General features: G+C 27.0%; 1 protein-coding gene across 1 annotated transcript in view; it reads left to right on the plus strand.

Annotated features, from left to right (window-relative positions):
• Positions 1 to 663: 663 nt before the first annotated feature.
• The window catches only part of LOC142329866 (uncharacterized), a 171,440-nt gene continuing 154,395 nt past the window's right edge, over positions 664 to 17,708 (plus strand). The window contains exon 1 of the mRNA XM_075374749.1: positions 664 to 880. Within this exon, the coding sequence (XP_075230864.1) occupies positions 867 to 880 (14 nt within the window). The 5' untranslated portion in view covers positions 664 to 866. The remainder of the gene's footprint in view (positions 881 to 17,708) is intronic.

The raw sequence follows: 17,708 nt of genomic DNA on the forward strand, positions 1-17,708 counted from the left end.
CCATAATCGGTTTCGAAACTTTGTCTAGAAGCATCCTCCTTAAAACAAAAATTTTTTAATCATTTGTACATTATTTATTTAGTCATAAAAACTATTGACTAGCCAATTAATGTTACTTTTTTTTAGATGACGGGTATCGACTGCTTTGGTCATTTTGGCCTATGATAATGGAAATTTGTAGCGTATGAAAAATACCATATTTTACCGGGATTCGAACCCAGAACCTCCGGATGAAAGGCTGAGACATTACCACTCCGCCAGGGAGATCAACGAAGTGGTAGCGTTTATTATTAATATTACTTTCTTATGGTAAAGAGGAGAATTGAATTTTTTAGAGTATGATAAAATGCCAAACTTGACTGGGATTCAAACTCAGGACCTTTCATTAATAAAAACAACAACAATAATAATAATAATAATAATAATAATAATAATAATACGAATGAACTACAATGTTTGTACTTCATTTATATTATACAAAAATAAAGAAAAAACCACATACACGAAAATTATATCCGGTAAAACTGTATTGGTTTAATTAAAGAATGGGAATTTTTATAAACAAAAGGGAATTTCTATAGAGAATAGGGAATAACTCATCCTTCCTTTACTATACCCTAACCATTGACGGCCGCTTGCATTTGCTTTTAGTCAGCGGTCGAGGTAACGCTAAAGGAAGGTTAACTTTCATTAGTCGAATATATCGTAAAAGCGGACAACGTGTTTATGTGAACGTATTAATAAATAATATCATTTAATATTATTATTCTTTTAAGATATAAATATTTTTGATAGTGTTTTTTTTGTTTTCGTGGTATCTACAAATTTTTTTTTGAAGAACCCTTCAGTTAAACCTGTATATAAATATGGGTATAACAAGGTACGTTTTTATTTTTTATTTCCATAAATTTTAAAAAAATTCACAATATTATGTAAACATTCTCTTATTTTTTAATTTTATTGGAATTTTAATTTAAAAAAAAATAAATAAATAATAATAGTTAATATAAAATTTTGTCTTCATTTAAATTTATTCAATAATTTTATTAATTAGCTTTTTTTAATAAATTTATTTCATTTAGCGTAAATTTTTTAAAATATTTAAATGAAAAAAAAAATGTATTTTACAATTAGAAGAAATACTGTAATTCTTAATTTAATAAATATTAAAGTTAATTTTCTGTAATTTTAAAAACCCATCATTTTAATAATTCTGTTTTTTTTTTTAGAATGTATGATTTGTTTTTTAGTTATTATCTGGAAAGTATATGAACCATAGGTTTTTTTCTATTATAATCAGGTCGTATTATGTAAGTTTTTTTACACAAAAAGTGTTAGTTTTAATTATTTCTAATAAAAAAATAAATATATTTATTTGTAAATATTTATATAATTATATTTTCCACTTACCAACATTCATTAATAGAAACTATGTACAAGCGCTTTCGGAGATTACTACTCCATCCTCAGGAACAATTGTGATTTCAAATATAATTTTTTACTGATGACGTATAATCTGATTTTATTTTAAGTACTTGATGATCAATTTCTATATTTCTTTTAAAAATTTATTTCATTACAATTGTTGATATATGAAGTAAACATTTATAAAATTTATTATCATTGTTCCTGAGGATGGAGTAGTAATCAACGAAAGCGCTTGAACGTAGTTTCTATTAATGAATGTTGGTAAGCGGAAAACATAATTATATAAATATTTATGTTACCAACGGGCTATGCTTAATAAAATTATTTATTTGTAATTAGGCACAATAAAGTTTAACTAAAATTATGTTATTTATTATAAAATACATTATTAGTTTTTTTTAAATATAAATGGAAAAACATTTTTGATGACTTTTTCGAGTTAAAATTTTTTTTTACTACAAGAATATTATGTATAGTAAATTATTATTAATTTTACATTCAGATTTACCTGAATCAATGATCTTTGATTTATGATTAAAAGGATTGTAATTTTTGAATTGATAATAATATTTTTATCCGTGCAACTTCAATTCGATTTATTTTCTGATAAAAGGCAGGAGGAGTACTTATTGCAAATTAAGTACAATAATAATAATAATTACGAATAATTAGTAAATAATAATTTACGAAAAATACTCTTCTCTTTTAATTTTTGTATTCTAACAATGGCGAAACATTTGCTTTATGAAACTGACGTAAATAATATAATATTAGTCTGACAAATGACCAGTTTGTAAACCTATGTAAGAAAATCCTGGAAAGTTATTTGAATTTTCATAATTTGAAAATACTGTTCTTTTAATATATATGTGGATTAATTAATGAATAAAAAAAAATTCATAATTGATTTTATTCAATTAATACTGTTATACCTACAGAATTAGTTATTCCAATTGCCTATCAATAATGATAAGGCGCATTATACGAAAGTCATTTAATGTTAACGGGTTTGGTTAATATAAATTATTACCTGCGAATTTTTGTGCTATTCTTAAAAAAAAAGTAATCAAAAAAAATTTTGATTTAAAAAAATTATAAAATAAATCTAATATTTACATAGAGAAAACCCCATTTTGATCCCAACTTTTCATAAACAACATTTGACCTAACAACTTTACACAAAAAAAAAATTTAATGAAAATTTAAATCAAACTATTTTCGCAATAACTTTATTCTTTTATTAAAAAAAAGGACTGTAAAACTTTTGTTTAAAAAAAAATGAAAAAAATGTATTCACAATTTATAAATTAATGTTCAGATGTTTTATTAATCAAATATTAAAACAAAGAATAAAATTACGTATCTACTAATGTAGTTCGTTTTATGTAAAACAAAAAAAAAAACAAAAAAAACATTGAAACTTTTGTTCTAATGTTAACCTATTGAAGAAATTTTATTCTAAAAATGTTGGTGGGGTTAGATGAACGTAAAACACCATTTTTTTAATATGTTTAAAAATTTTAGCTCTCTCTTATAATAATATAAGATAAAGATAATTTGATAGACAAACAGGCGGAAATCATTTAATTTGGTTTTTATTAATGTGAGTATATACATTAAAAACGTCTTGTAATGTCTTCAAATCACCATGTACCAACACATAAATATATTTTTTTTTCCAGACAAGTATAATTAAATTGCATACGAGCATTATACTTTCAAAGCGCATTTTTTTCTGCGTGTAACCTTGAATTGGTCATTATATGTATACTAATTATATAAATAAAGACTATTATTCTTATAATAGATTACAGTTTATTATATATGTGAATGTTAGGAATTTAATAGAATAAATTTTATACAATTATAACACCTGTACCATTTATCATTCCTTGTTTATTACTTTTTAATAATTTTTAACAGTAAATTCTTTTGTAATTTTAAGGTAAAATATCCAAATAAGATGGTATATCATTAAATTATTAATTTTATACTTTAAAAAATATAAAAATTAATTACTTCCTTGTACGAAGTAAAGGAAGTAGTGATCACAAAAAATTTCGATTTCAGATTTCAACGGAAATATCCATTTCGACCATCTCTGAATCCATTTTGACTATTTTCGGCATGACGTCTGTACGTAGGTACATATGTATCTTGCAAAACTCAAAAATGATTAGCTGTAGGATGTTGAAATTTTGGATGTAGGGCTGTTGTAACATCTAGTTGTGCACCTCCCATTATAATTGCAATCGGCTGAACCAAAAGGGTCCAAAAAATCCCAAAATCCCCAAAAAATTGGAATTTGAACTTTTTCTTAATTGCAGTAATAATCCCTTATTGAGATTTTTTCCACGATATCTCATAAGTAGTACTTATTTTCATTGGTTCCAGAGTTACAGTCAAATTTTAATTAATGAAATATTTGGATCATAAGAGGGGAAGGCACATCGTTCGAATCATCTCCTTTTTTAATTAATTTAAATATTTTGATTTATTAATAATTATTAATTTCTGGCTGTAAAAAGGTTTTACGATAAATAATATTTCAATAACAATAAAAAAGGAATATGAAAAAATATCAGAAATTATTAATGAAATAAAATTTTCTGTACTTTTCATTTAAAAATCAGTGAGTATATATAATTTAATAGGCTTAAAAGTAAGTCATGTAGTGTCCACATCAGATTTTTATGTTGTTTTTCAGTTGACTATATACATACAAAAAGAGTAAAGTAGATTAGTTTTGGAAATAATATAAGTGTATTGCGTTACTTATGTGACAACTGTCAGTATTAACATTCTATAAATCTATATCCTAGAATATAAAAAAATCATGTATTTTTTAAAAGATTTATCATCGAAGTGAATCAAATTAAAAATAAATAAATAAAAATTTGAAAATTAACAATTAATGAAAATTAACAACATAATAAAAACAGTTGTAGATGACCTACCAGAAGATGAATCATTCCTGAAAATTACAAAACCATAATAAAAAATAATAGATATATTATGCTTTGGTGAAATGAGGATTGCAGTAGTTTCGCATTACCTATTTCACTAATCAAAAACATTAACAAGTCAAGACTACCGATATGAAAGTTATATTAAGCTCTGGTTGTAACCTAATACCAATCTGTTCATCAAACAGATTGGTTGTATCATAAACATAATTACTTGCAGAGAAAGCAAATGTTAATACAATTATCGTCTCAGATGCTATAAATATGTGAAAGATAAAGCAGCAAAATTAATTAATTAAATTTTTGAAACAATACAGTATACTCACCTAGTAAGGTAACATACAAGACATAAATATTAAAAATTAAAAAAATACTACTGCAAAAAAACATTTCTGACAAACATTACTCTTTAACATAGGATAATTAAAGAGCGTGCGGTTGACAATCGGTTGAGCTGCTACGGTGGAACAGATATACATATATACATACACCCTAAATATATTACACTCCTTTTTGGGCAGTCTTGTATAAACGCTAGTAAGACAACTTCACACGTATGAGATACGAGGTTTCCGAATCGTTCAGAATGAACCGTTGAGATACGAGTTATTAAAAAACGACTAATTCATGTAATAAAGTTTTTTGAATTTTTTTAAATTTATATATATATATATATATATATATATATATATATAAATATATATACTTATTTATATAGCCTATGACACTCCCGGTAAGGTAAGGATTCCAGCGCGGGTCGTACATCTAAATCGGTTCAACCGTTGAGCTGCTACGGTGAAACAAACATACATCCTAAATAGATTACACTATTTTTTGGGCTATCGGGCAAATAGTCTCCTCACAAATTCAATTATTTTATACAAGGTGTGTATGAAATAGGAGGTTTTTATTGATGTAGTTGTATCTTCCTCAAGTATCGAGACAATAATAACATTATGACAATTTATAACAGTTAAAAAAAAGAATAAAAAAAAGAAAACATCAGCAGTCTTTTTACTTGACATTATTGTATCAAATTAACACATCATTAGATCAAACCAAGATACAAACGGTTTTTATTTGCAAACGAGCTGATAGTTTGCCATTTTATTTTGTTTTTTCAATTTTTTTTATTAACGGGTAGTTACTACATGAACTAATATAGTAATGAGTTGAACGTGAGTAATTAGATAAATTCTTAACAATCGAACTCAAGAAATTCAATATATTGCTATACCAATTGAGCCATGGAGATGATTACACTGTAGTTTAGTTAAAGTAGGATGTAATCGTAAATAAAGAAGAATGTCTATCATTGACTATACTAATTAAATGAATTTCTGATAAGGCAGCGCGATTCAACCAAAACGATAAAACTGTAACCGTAATTCTATGATCTTAAATACATTTATACAGAATGATTCCATATTGTACGGAAACTTTTGGGAAGATAATTCTACAGCCATAAATAAGAAAAACAATCTCATAAACGTAGATCAGAAAACGGTTAGTTAGCTAATTTCAGCTCGCGAAACATTTAGCCTTATTTTCTGCTTTCGCTATGAAATTAAACCGTACTAAAATTCTTCGATACAAATCGAGGGATGAATTTGGTGCTTCCTTATGGTCTCTGATTTAAGAAATTGAATAAAAGGGGTCCCAGACTTCTATCTAACTTAGTTTTTAAGAAAAAACGGGGTAAAACACGAAAAGGTTTAGTCGTGAAACACTTTTTTAGATTTGGAATAAAATAGCTTTTTTAACATACCAATAAACAAATAAAAATTTTTAGTTATCTTGGTAGAGAATTTAATACTGAAACAATTGATGTAAATAACGTCTATTAAAATTAAAGACAAATCTGAAAAGTTCTCTATATATATATATATAAAATTTTTTTTTTTTATTTTCACATTATAAGCTTAATGTAATTTTTATAACCTCTTAAATTATCTATCTAAACAATCTAATACATCTAAAATAATTATTAATCATTATTATGGAGCAGTTACAATAAAAGATGTGAGATGGAAAAAATTTACTGCTAAGTAAACTACTGCTTTACTGTGACTGAATGGTATAGGATTAACTAAAATACATAATGGATTAATTTAATATTAGTTGGATATTGTAAATGTGTGCAGTATCTTAGATTATTCCGTTTTATAGATATTGCTACTAAATTGACAATATAAGAAAAACACTTTTTATGTAAAATAAATTCTGTTAGAATATTTACACTTCACAACTTGATATTTAATAAAATATTCATATTATTTTAACCTCTTACATTAATTGTGATAAAAACAGAGAACACCTCTTGACAAAGCTAATAATTATTATTGTATAGTAGTCAGTTCCTTTCTTCTTTATTATGTTATATGGATGAATAACTCTTATAACTTATGGTTATTGAATAATAATTACATCTTACGCCATTATCATTTTTCTCGTTTTTTTTTGGCGCGCGCGTACGCACACACACACACACACACATACATACACACACACAAGTAAACTGGATATTATCTTCACAGGTTATATGCGTCAACCGTCTTAACTGTACCAAACCGGTTTAAAAAAAAGTTAAGTAACATTGAGAATATTAAGGTTACGGAGGGATACAAGTTAATTAAGTTGTACTGCTAATATTCTCGAATACGTTAGCATAAGAAATAGCGGTAAAAATTTCGTCATTTTACTCCCTCAGTATTAGTGGTAAAACTTCCCCAACTCCCTTCCGAATTAGATGTTATAATTAGTCACGTTTTATCTTTGCCAATATATCTGAACCTAAGTAATTAACTTCATAATAAGGTAAAAGAAAAAAAAATCAAAGATGATTTTTATATAATTTCTTACGCTTTGTTTTAAAAATATGTAATTTTATTTCATTATTCTAATTTTCCTCAAAGTACTAAAGAAAAAAATCCTTTTTTGATTACTTTTTAACCTGATTTTCCTGTATAAAACGCATTAAAAATATGTCCTGTTGTATTTCTAATAGTAATTATTAATATTTTGTTATTTAAAAATTTTGATATTTTTAAAATCTGAAATTGAGTAAGAAAATAAATTCGACTATTACAATAACAACGAAATGTTTAACCTTCACAATTAAAATGATTTATGTAAAAAAAAAATAATTAATAAATTGTTTAGCGCCAATGACTGTGATATAAAAAGAAATTAACTGTAAAAGTTGAAAACACCCGTGCGCTTTCTTAGGAGTAGCTGCATACTCTCTCTCTCTCTCTCTCTCTCTCTCTCTCTCTCTCTCTCTCTCTCTATATATATATATATATATATATATATATATGGTCTAAATTACTACCTAAATATTATAACACTGCTTATTTCTCATCATCAATTCAATGTAGAAGACATTTAGTTTTTTTAAATAAAAAAAAAAAAAAAATGGTAGCATCTAAGTAAGTACACACATATTTTTTTATTTAATTATATTTTTTAATATTAATTTTTTTTTTTTTTTTTTAACTGAAAAAAATAACCATTTATAACTGAAGCGACTATTACATGAAATCAAAAACCTGACAACAAAGTTGTAATATTTTTCTGGAATTGATTATTTATTTTATATAGTGGAAAAATAATTATACATGAAAAAATTTACCTAAGATTTTTTTGTTTGTGGTGGAGATAATTTATGATGTTTTATTGCAAAAATTATCATTTTATATTTAAAGTTTTAAAAATTAAAAAAATCGGTACTTTTTATTTTTCTGCTCTCACATCAGCTCTCAAATAAGTTTATTATTTAAACTTTTAATACTATTAAAAGTTGAAATAAACGTAAAAAAGTAATGAATAATTCAAAAAATCTCTATCTTTAAACTTTGATCGCCACTCACATCCCTAATGTAGCCCCCAAAGTCTTTTTTTTTGGGACGCTTCCACTATACCAAGGAAGACAAAAAAAATGTAATTAATAAAAATATAACTTTTTTAGATTTTTGGGAAGGGGAAATTTTGGGGCAAATTTTTTTTAAATGGTAATATAAGCATACATACGTTCATTTACTGAGCTTAATATAAAGTGAGGTTTTCAAAATTTTTAAATAATTGACCCCCAAAAACCCTCTCATACCTGAAGCTATTGACCTCAAAATTTTACCAACGAATTGCCTCATATACATGAGTTTCTGTGCAAAATTCATTAAAATCGGTTTAGTCAGTCAAAAGTTATTAAGCTTTAAACACGCCAACGGACATACATAGTACGAACATTACCCCCAATATTTTTTTTGGGCCCTGGGTCATGAAACGGTCGATAATATTTTTTTTTTTTGTTCATTTATTGACCAATTTTTTTTTTGTGGATATAATCCAATTTTTTGAGTGATTATCGTACTTCCCTTCTTGCTGCATATCTCTAGAAAGATGCCAGAAAATTAAAAATAAAACCTATAATTGAATAATCTTTGGCTCATAAATGTCAAAATTTAGGGGAAACAATGGTAAAGGTTAAGCTCTTATACATGATTTAAAAAAAAATATTTTCTTGTTTTTACAGGCGTAAGTTTTAATTAGGTAAAAAGTTTTCAAAAAGGTACTTTTTGCAAGTTTTTAAACATAAGTTTTGTTAATGAAAATCAATTATATTAATGTTAATTAAAAAAAGAAGATTGGAGAGTAAAATAAAGTCCTCTGCTCCTTCTTTACAATTATTAGGAAGCCAGTTTATTTAGCTTTGAACTTATAAGAAAAGGTGTAATAAGACTTACAATAAGGATAATAAGAGATGAGAAAAATGGACTTAAGAAAAAACAAATGATATGCATAATAATGTCATATATCACTTAAACAATCTGATTTTGAATTTTAAACAAGTGTATTTTGTAAGGTATATTATAAACTAGCCAGTCAGGGTTCGCTCGCCCTTTCTGTCTAGCCAAAAGGGTTCGTCCCTTGGACTTCCTGTATATTCATTATATACATACTTATGAGAATAATAATAATAAATAAAGGCTGTTCAATTTATAAAAACTGGCAGTGTTTGTAATTTCTTCAAAGCAACAGTTTGGACTCTAAACTTTGACTGATCTGACGTGCTTGAGCTGATTTCAGAATAGTAAGCCCCCATTTTAAAAATAGTTAATATAGCTGGTTACCCGTGGATGTGGCAGTACCTCATTTCTCCTTTATTATAAGTTTTTTAATTATTCACGGGAAGCAGCCATCGCACCTTTAAAACTACTTTTCTCGATAACCGAAAGAGATGTCGAAAAAGGCAAAGATATTTATTTTTATTTTTTTTGTAAAAAATTTAATTTCAAATACTGAAAGTGACCTTTGAATTCGATTTGAACAATGGTAAAGTTGAATATCGGTAAGGAACATAATTCGGTTGTTGCCGCAAGCAATTAAAACGGCCACCATCTTGAAACGGTGAAAAATTTCGTAACGAAAATTGGCCTATGTTCTTTTCATGATAAAAATTATGTTCATGCAAAATTTCAGTTCAGTCGGTTGAGTAATTTTGCAGGAAAGAATGACAGACTAATTGACACCATTATATACGAGTATATATATCAGATAATGGAATTTTTCGTTTTGTAATGGTCAGATAAATTAGATGGTTAAAGTTAGGTATATAAAGTTATCTTTCCCGGGTTCGAATCCCGGTCAGGCATGGCATTTTTCACACACGCTACAAATCATTCATCTCATTCTCTGTAAAGTAATGCTTAACTGCGGCCCCGGAGGTTAAACAGAAAAAAAAGTTATCTTGAGCTGAAAATTAATTTATATTTCATATTTAAATAACATTTAAGTCTAATATGCTAGTGATTTTTGTTTTAATAAAACACAAAAAATTGTGTTTATTAATTATGTTATTATGTTATACCATATTATGTTATGTCCAATTGTGTTAATTTAATATTATTAAATTATATTAAATAATATATTCATTAAAATATATAATGTGCACGCAACTTCATTCAACATCTAATTTGAATTTCATATATTCATATATCAATTTAACGGCTGGATGATATTATTCATTTTTATATACCAACCATAGACTATAAATGTATTATAAGTATCGATTTTATTTCATAATGTGAAAAATATGCTAAAACATAATACCATTATATATATATATATATATATATATATATATATATATATATATATATATATATATATATATAAAAGAAGCATCTGTTTCAAAATTACTAACACTGTAGGTTTGTTTACTATTATTATAATAATATTGCCTTGCTAAAATATGATAATGTCTAAGAAAAGACTACAAAATATTATAATAATTTATTCTTAAAAAAAAAAAAAGATTTGGTTAACATGAATTGAATATTTAATATTTTTATTTACCTACATCCTATTATTTTTCAAAAACTATTTTTATTAATCCAACTTCAAAAAAAGGGATAACACATTCTGTCAACCTCAAATGTATTGTTTGTCCCTTGTAACTTCAAAATAGATAAACCAATTTTAACGAATTATGTATCAAATGATTTGTGACAATCATTTGAATTAGATCTATGACAATTTAAGAAACAATTAAAAAGAAAAAAACAGTTTAGTTATTGATTAAAATCGATCAAAATATATACAAAGTCAATAATATAAAATGTATCTGATGTTTATCGAATCTATTGTTTAATTAAAAGACTCGTAAGAGGATTTCAAAATAAATATATTTGTTTTAAGAGTGCTATAAAAATATTAAGAACTATCCGGTCGGGGCTCGATTCGCTAGCCCGACTGTCTAGACAAGGAGCTCCGCCTCTAAACCCCCGAGTGGTTGTTACAGACGAGCCCCGGAGCCGACCAACTGCTCCCCAGGGCCAGAGAACTGGCTTCTCTAGCCATTCTCGTCTGTCCAGGACTCCCACAGTATTCGCTACCTTAATGGTTGTGAGAATAAAACTGATAAATAAGAATTATCTGTATATAGGCTTTATAGAAATCTAAAAAAGAAACTAAATTACAAAAAAACAGAATAGAAATAAATATGGTAACTAAAGTACACAGACCTTTACAACGGATGATTCACCACTTATTTCTGTTGCCATGGTGACAGAAATTAATTTTTAATTAACTTTTTCTTCTTTATGACATCACCCCCCCCCCCAAGCGGGCTAGGGTCTCGGTTTATGGCTTAAAATCTTTCCTAGGATAAATTTAAAAGCAACTGGTCGGTTGGTTCTCGCGTGATTCGAGAACAAACATACAAATTTTCCGCTTTATGTATAAGATTTGATAATCTGAGTAGAAGATTTCATTGGTTTAGATGATTTTGAGCTTTACGCTTTCGTTGGTCGGTTGGTTCGTACTTCGAGAACAAACAAAGCCAGATAAACAAAAAAAATTTCAGCTGCTTTATGTGTATATATTTGATAATTCGAGTTGAAGATTTCGTTGGCTTAGATGATTTTGAGCGTTACGCTTTCGATTAGATCTATCTAAAAAAATTACAATTTACAATGTTAACATTTTATGAACTCTGTTGGTAATGTACTTTTATTATGATTTATAAGTATATATTGTTTATTACTTTATTATTATTATTATTTAATTACTTTTTCTTTTGTTTTTTTTTGATACTGTCTCCTGAGAACACTTACATACTGATGAAGATTATATATGTAACAATCGAAATGGGCTTCTAATTATGAATTTTAAACAAACATTTTTATAGATTGTTTTTGAGCAATTTTTGGTTTTAATTTATTTTAATAATCGTATAACATAGAATTTTCTATGTACTTCTTTCTATGTTATTTCTATTTCCTGAAAAATTTTCAGGATGCATTCGTGTTATCCCAGGGAAGGATGAAAGTCGTAGATTGAGCCTCCAAGCTGTACCACCTTGGAGGAAAAGTTGTGAATTTTTCCTCTTAGATGACGACCTATACCGTTTATGATTTTCTTTTTCGATGTAAAAATAATAGAATATGCGTTTTTAAACATAACCGATTTTCAGATCTTTGAAAAGGTCTTTGACCTTGATCGCTTTTCGAGATATAAGATATTCTAGGGTAATGGAAAGGGGAACCAAAAGGGATATGTTCCGAGGGGAACATTGGAAGAAAGACAGCTTTTCAGGATTTAACTGTTTATCAGTATTCTCAAAACGACGAGGAAAATAAATACAACTGCGGTCCAGCTCGCTGGACAAAAAGTACTCGCTTCGCTCGCCTTACCGCTAGTTGAAGGATTATTTGCCAAATTAGAAACAGTTTTGCTATTTGCACTTTTTCAATTGAAGGCAGATCACAAGTGAGTCAGTAGTATTAACTGAACCCTGAATAAAAAACAAGTAATTGGTTATATTTAAATTCATATAAAAACAACTGTATCTTTAATCGTAAATATAAGTGAGACTGATGCACTTAAGTACTGATTTTAATTGTTAACTCACTGGTGACTTGATGAACTATTAGGGAGTGTCACACTAATATGAGCTATTAATGATGTATTCGCACGCGCGTGCTCAAACACACAAAATAACAATATACTTTTTTTTTCTGTAACCTCATTCTTCGTTTATCCCGTGAAAATAGATGCATTGTAGTATGATACCAAGGCCAGATTAAGGAGAGTCAAAGAGATACCGTGATACCCAACACCATAAGACTAAAAAAAATATATATTTTTAAAAATACACACAAACGTTTACTTTTTATGTATACATATTTAGACTAATATTAGGGCATCATTCGGCTTTCCTTTTATATTACAGATAATATTAAAATGATTTATACGTAAGGGTGACAGCCCCCAACTAAACAAATTGTTATTTTATTATTTCTTTATTCAGGTGGGTTTACCCTTTTTTATAATATGGTCGTATTATATACATTATACAAAAATACTTCTTTTTTTTTATTAAAAAAATTACAATAATACCATAAAAAATGACTTTCATGAAAATATTCAGTTTAAAAAATTCCTTCGTTAATCTTTAGTTGCTTAATTCCTTTAGAACGATTTTAGTAAATCTGTTAATTATATTTTTGTAGTAATAACAGGATATTGAATTATTACGAAAGATGTCATCAATATTTTAAAATAATTTTCCATAATATAACAGAATTTTTTAATCTGAAATAAAGAATTTCATTTTAGTAATTTAAAAAAAAAAATATATTACTTTAAATTTGAAACACATCGTCATTGAATTCAAAATGTATGTGTGTGAACCCTTTTTCTTTCGGGTTTTGATTGTAATTTCCTATTTGGATTACCCATGGTTAGAAGCCGTTGGTTTCACCTCAAAATGGCTGCCAAAATTAAAATTATGTAATTTTTTATTACGTAATAACGGTGTAAGTTATCAGGTTGGTTTAAATGCTCTGTTAGGTTTATTAAAATGCATAGAATATATAAATATCAATTTGCAGATCAAGTCTAAGAGCCCAAGAAAGCGCGAAAACTAACTGTTTAATAATTTAAAAAAAAATAAAATCGCAAACATGAGATAAATCTTATATATATATGTATATATAACAAACACAGTTGAATGTTTGTTTGACCCGAATGCGTTCCTATACAGTTCATTCGATTGCAATGAAACTTTGATGAATTGTTGTGCGCACGCCCGCGAAGATTTCTGAATTAGTTTGGACCCACCAGATGGCGCTGGGTTAAGATATTTCGAAAAATTGTATTTATGATCCAATTTGGCTCATATTCAGAATATGTGTTACTTATCTGGAAAGAAATACCTCTACAAAAAATGGATCCTCTAGATGGATCTGGGGTTGAGATATTTGGAAAAATTATGGCAAAATGGAAATAGGGAGAAAGGGAAAAAGGGGGAAAGGAAAGAGAGAAGAAGGGAAAAAGGAAAAGTTTAAATTTTGTGAAGTTCCGTAATGTTCAGTTTTTAATGTTTTATCAAACTTTCATTTGTGTTCATTTAATATATATTGATACATTCAGTACATATTAATAATATTACATATTATATTAATACTACATATTAATAATTGAGTATACTCGTACTCAAATCTAGGAATGGCGAAGCATTGTCGGGTCAGCTAATAAATTATATTAACGCTTATTTAACGTAACTAGAAGTTAGAGATAGTAACTTTATTAGAAATTAATTAATAATTGAGAAAAGAGTTATAATATAATAGTTATCAGAATGTCCGTTCGGGAATGTTGTACTAGACTTTTCATTGATATTGGTTTTGTTACTGCTGTATATATACTGCAACCAAAAGGTGTATGTAGGTGAACTACAAATTCTGTAAATAAAGAATTAGCCGGTGTCCGTGGCGCGAGTGGTAGCGTCTCCGCCTTTCATCCGGAGGTCCCGGGGTCAAATCCCGGTCAGGCATGGCATTTTTACACGCGACAAAAATTATCATTCTTCTTATCCTCTGAACTAATACCTAAGGGTGGTCCCGGAGGTTAAAAAGAAAAAAGTATTAAGATGGTCTGTATAACACCTTTCTCCCAGTTGCCTTGTTTATAAGTTCGTCCCATTCTGCTTAAAATGTATATGTACGTTATCGGCGAAATTTAAACTAGAATGAAGAATTTATGGTATTCCGGATTATGGTCAAATTTATAAATTTTTAAATTTTGTGAAGTTGTAAGACTGTTATCTGGAATTAAGAACATCTTACAGTTTTTTCTCCTCAATTTGTTTAGGAATAATTTGAATTAAAAGTTTTCTTTCAGTTAATCACTTTTTACGTTATTTTAAATACTTTTTAAAGTCTTTATTTTATTAGTATTTTATGTAATATATTACACCCATCTTGATTTTACTACACAACTCCCTAATATTATTTTTATTTTGCTATATTATATTTGTTTAAAATTTTTTTTAGAGAATTGTGACATAAGGAAAATGACATTATTCTTTGTTTTTATTCTCTTAGAACAAAAAAAGAAAAGAAATATATTAATTAATATAGAAATAACAACAAATAAACTTTAAACAAAATCTTATTAATTGTTTTTGAGGAATTCATTTTTGAAATGTTACTAAGTATTGTCTTATCTACTATTTAAAAGTTTTGGCTTTTTCATTCAGTTTACGAAGTTTACATTTTTTCCTATCTTGATAATTGTAGACTTCTGTGATATTTTCTGTCTTAAATGAGATCTGAAGAGAATGACACCATTGTTAATTAATTAAGGTTCCTAAATATACGTCTCTTTCAGCTGTTTTTGTAATTCTATTTCTGGGTTGTTTAAAGAAATATTCGTTTTAGGAATACATCTGTCTTACAACAGTTCATTGAATTTTGTTTTTTAGATAAATTATGAACATTACATTCGTTTAAAACTAATTAATCTACAGAATTACCAGATTTTTAACTCTATCTATTAAACAAGTAAAATAATGATTTTTTTTTTTTATAATGTTACGCATTCGGTCTATCTATAGTTTTCAAACAGTGGAACAATAACTCCTACAGTTTTCTATTTTCTACATTAAAACAACCACATATGTAATTATCTTAAAATAAATGTTCCCATTATTATATAAATAAAAAAATAGAAGATTTCATCATTTTAGTATCGTACTTAATTTATGGATTCTGCTCACTTAGTAAAAAGAAAACAAATTAAATACTATTTCGAATTAACATGTTTTCTTTAAAAAACGGGAAATATTTTTACAAGGATTTTGCTAAAAATTAATTTAAAAAAAGCGAATACGTTTAAAAAATCTAACATTAAAGTTTATTTTTATTTTTTTCTACAGCTTATGTAAACTTATATTATTCTAAATAATTTTGATTAAATCATATGATAGTGACATTTCCAGCCAATGTTTTTATAAAAGTAAATAATGTTTTCAAATTTAATATTTTTAGACTTTTCGAAGAAAAGTACGGTTTACTTTCGGTCGCATGGTTAGAATGAGGGGGAGGAGATGAAAATAGATTTTCTCTACATTTTGAGGTATGAGTAGGATGAAATTACCATTCAACTAAATTGAGGTTTCCTTATGTATATATATATACATAAGGATATATATACGGCTATATATAAAATATGGCTATGTATAAAATGTTGTTGCTCGAAAATTTCCAAAACTACTAGATAAATTTCATTAAAATTGATGTATGTTGTAGTAGGGTATTTTCAGTTGTGCTTGTGAAAATTTTATAAAGATTATTCGAATAGTTCTTGAGTTACAGTCGATTTAAATTTGAAAAAATTGAGGTTATGTTGATTGTTTAGTGATGTATTTTTCATACGCGCTTATACAGTGTCACAGTGATGAGTGAGTTGAAACTTGATATGTAGAGCTTACGTACATAGTGCATTGTACTCTGAAAATCAGTGCGTTTCTGACTGCGAAAAAGTGTGGTCATCAATAACGAAAAGTAGATCTTTTTATACAGTTTTGCGCAAGAGCTCTTTTTTTCATTATTTCATTCTGTAATAGTTGTTGCCCATGGCTCCTCTTGCGTGAATTTTGAATTTGTATTTAGAAATAGTTTTCAGAAGAATCATTAAATTTTCGTTGAAATTCTGCCATAATGTTAAGGTTGATTTTTTAGTGAGAATTATGGAAAATTAGTCTAAATCTTAGCTGAGCAAAAAGTAATAACAATATTTTGCATCAGGTATAAGCAATAAAATGATGAAAGTGGACCGGAATCGTCTACTAGAATGTAATAATTATTTATTACATATTTTTCAGATTTAGAATTTTCATACAAAATTTTGGCTCGTCTTTTGTTTTCCCCCAAATTGAACTTTTGAAAAATGGTGAAACATGTGCCAATTTTTTTTTAATCTAAATACCAATTTTTATGACTGTAACACCTTCATCTTCATGTAGTTTAATGAAAACCTTTGCCGCTTTCAAATTGAATTTTTGAAAAATGGTGAAACATAAATGGTTGTCAATTTGTTTTTAAAGAATAGAAATACATTTTCACAATTATATCACTTATCGGTTCTGAGATGTAGATCTTTTATTAAAAAAATGTTCCCTTTCATCACTTTTATAGGTTGAGTTTTCCAAAATCCTTCCTTAGTGAGTGCTTATGTTAAAAAAACAATTTATCTTAAAAAATCACCTACTTTTGTATTTTTAAATTTGAATATGGTATGCGGGCTGGGTAATGGTTCAGTGATTTATTACTAGTGTTCCTGTAATGTAGAAATGGTTCTAGAATGATCATTCTAGAAATAGTGTAATCATTTTTATAAAATATACTAAAAAACAATTTCATAATCGATTTTTGGCAGTGGGAACTGTACGTCGTAAGAACTGTACGTTGGTAAGTCAGTCAGAACACTTTGTTTTATGTATGTATTGATTCATGAAATTAAAACATT

Source organism: Lycorma delicatula, chromosome 9 (assembly GCF_047948215.1).
Source record: "Lycorma delicatula isolate Av1 chromosome 9, ASM4794821v1, whole genome shotgun sequence".
NCBI classification, from domain to species: domain Eukaryota; kingdom Metazoa; phylum Arthropoda; class Insecta; order Hemiptera; family Fulgoridae; genus Lycorma; species Lycorma delicatula.